We start from the raw sequence: 2,500 nt of genomic DNA, 5'->3' as shown, positions 1-2,500 counted from the left end.
CCGTACCCCAGTTAAAGGATTTTCGATAACGCGCTTAAACGATAGCGCATAACTTTTTTTTTTTTTTTTAATTTAGTTGCTGTCAATAGTTTTTCTCCCTAACGTGATATCGTTAAGGAGCTGGCATCTCAAATGAAATATTTCATATAGCTTTTTATTTCTTAATGCATAATATTTCAGAGAGAGAGAGAGAGAGAGAGAGAGAGAGAGAGAGAGAGAGAGAGAGAGAGAGCGAGCGCATAACCGTACATTGGAATTTCACTGTGAATCCACAGCGTTCAAGTGAATACTAATTCGATGATCCTGGGAGAGAGAGAGAGAGAGAGAGAGAGAGAGAGAGAGAGAGAGAGAGAGAGAGAGAGAGAGAGAGCATTGAAATTTTATTATGAATCCACGGTGTTCCAGTGAATACTAATTCCATGATCCTGAGAGAGAGAGAGAGAGAGAGAGAGAGAGAGAGAGAGAGAGAGAGAGAGAGAAGGCATTCATAAGCTGGTACAACTTTCATTCACAACGTACTCCTCCGGTCCCACCCGCCCACCCGCCTTTCATTCAAGAAAATTATCTTCGAACACGGTGCCGCGTCTGACTTCTCTTTCTCAGCCGTAGCCTCATTCTGCCGATGACTCTAGTACTTACATCATTACTTTTCCCCATATCTTTCTTTTCTTGTTGTTAAAGGTTAAAAGTAGGTGTTCCCCTTAATGTACTATATCTGTATATATTTAATCAATACTTATCAAGTGGTTCCCTGTGGAAAAATCAAGAGATTGTTATCCTTACCTCTTGATTGCAAAAAGTAAAGGTAGTGGCGGGATTCATATTGCCGTGATCCATGTCTACTGGTTAGAGCCTGGTGTTTATGCGCTCCTCCCGGGTGGTGCGACCGCCTTCTGCGTTCTTGTTGTCTGGAGTCTTCTTCTTCTTCATTTTCTACCCCGGACAAATATTCGGAGAGCTCCGTGAGGGCACCGAGAATGCTGTCAGGATCGTCTTCCGAAATCTGGCTGTCTATGTCACTGGTTTTGAACTCAATGTTCTTGTGGTTACGCCTCGTCTTCTTGTGCCTGCGCGCGATTCTTGGGTTCCAGGTCGCCTTTTTGGCGGGTGAAGATTCCTCCACTATGGAGAGAACAGTGTTCAGCCTTTCCAGGTACTGACGGCTGCTAGCGAGCAGAAACGCCGTCGAGGGCTCAAGCTGGGGTGCCACCTTCCGCGGCGACACACCTGACATCAGAGCTTGAAGCTCGCCGTCGTTGAGGTCAAGAAGCTGCAGGAGGGCAAACCGCAGGCGGTTGCTGTCGATCTCTTTATCGCCGTGGCCGTCATCGTCCGAGACTTTGTGGTAGGCCCAGTGGTACTGTCGATGGTGGTCCTTTCCGAAATCTGACGCCGACGTCGGCATGTGCAAGCAGCAGGCAGCAGGCAAGCTCGCCGCCAGCAGCAGCGCCAGAGGGAGGAAGGGCAGTTCTTGATGCATTACACTACACCACTAGTTCTCACTCGCACAGTACGTGCACTTGAGATCTCAGTTATCTCTCCTTTATCGGAGACGTGAAACGTTCACCCAAACGCTTATACCCAAGTTTCAAAACTTTGCAGCGGACTGATTGAGGAACGAAGAGTATTCTCCTCCGTATCTAATGAATGATCACTTCCAAGTTAAACGAAGGAAACAATCCAGTTCTTCAGTTTGGTGTCGTTGCTTACGAAAGAAAATGAGTAAAAAGGCAAAGACTTCTTGAGACTCGCTGAATGGAGCGACGCGGAGAGGGAGGGAGGGAGTAATGGTCCCAAGTCCTCTTGTGCTGAGAGAGAATGACTCTGAAGCAGACTGGCTGAGAGAGAGGCTGACTGGCGTTCTTATATCTGCTCTCTCTCCTTCTCTCTCTCTCTCCCTCTCTCTCTCTCTCTCTCTCTATCGCTTACCACCCCCGCTTCTGCTTCTTTAGCTCCTATATTGCTAGGGTTATCTCCCAACCCCTCCCACTGCACACAACTCTTACGCCACGACACCCATTACATTCTTCCCAAGTGTTTCGTCGGATCGTGAAACACATTTAGCTAATTGAAAAAATCCGTGTCGTTTTTCAATACTTCTACCAGAAGGAAATACACGAAGATGTGTATAAAGCTGAAAATCGTGAATAATATCAATGCACACACGCGTTTATATATATATATATATATATATATATTTGTATGTATGTATACACAAACACATATATATATATATATGTGTGTGTATATATATGTATATATACACACACACACATATATATATAATATATATATATATATATATATATATATATATATATATATATATATATATATATATATATATATGTGTGTGTGTGTGTGTGTGTGTGTGTGTGTGTGTGTGTGTGTACACACACACACACACACACATATATATATATATATATATATATATATATATATATATATATATATATATATATATATATATATATATATATGTATGTATGAACCAAGA

General features: G+C 42.9%; 1 protein-coding gene across 1 annotated transcript in view; it reads right to left on the bottom strand.

Moving 5' to 3' along the window:
* Positions 1–2,004, bottom strand: part of LOC136830759 (uncharacterized) — a 25,883-nt gene extending 23,879 nt beyond the window's left edge. Inside the window, exon 1 of the mRNA XM_067090963.1 lies at positions 784–2,004. Within this exon, the coding sequence (XP_066947064.1) occupies positions 784–1,480 (697 nt within the window). The 5' untranslated portion in view covers positions 1,481–2,004. The remainder of the gene's footprint in view (positions 1–783) is intronic.
* Between the last annotated feature and the right edge of the window lie 496 nt (positions 2,005–2,500).

This window comes from Macrobrachium rosenbergii, chromosome 1 (assembly GCF_040412425.1).
Source record: "Macrobrachium rosenbergii isolate ZJJX-2024 chromosome 1, ASM4041242v1, whole genome shotgun sequence".
In the NCBI taxonomy this organism is placed as follows: Eukaryota; Metazoa; Arthropoda; class Malacostraca; order Decapoda; family Palaemonidae; genus Macrobrachium; species Macrobrachium rosenbergii.
Note: the sequence above shows the minus strand (reverse complement) of the source record. Positions and strands in the feature narration are given on the sequence as shown.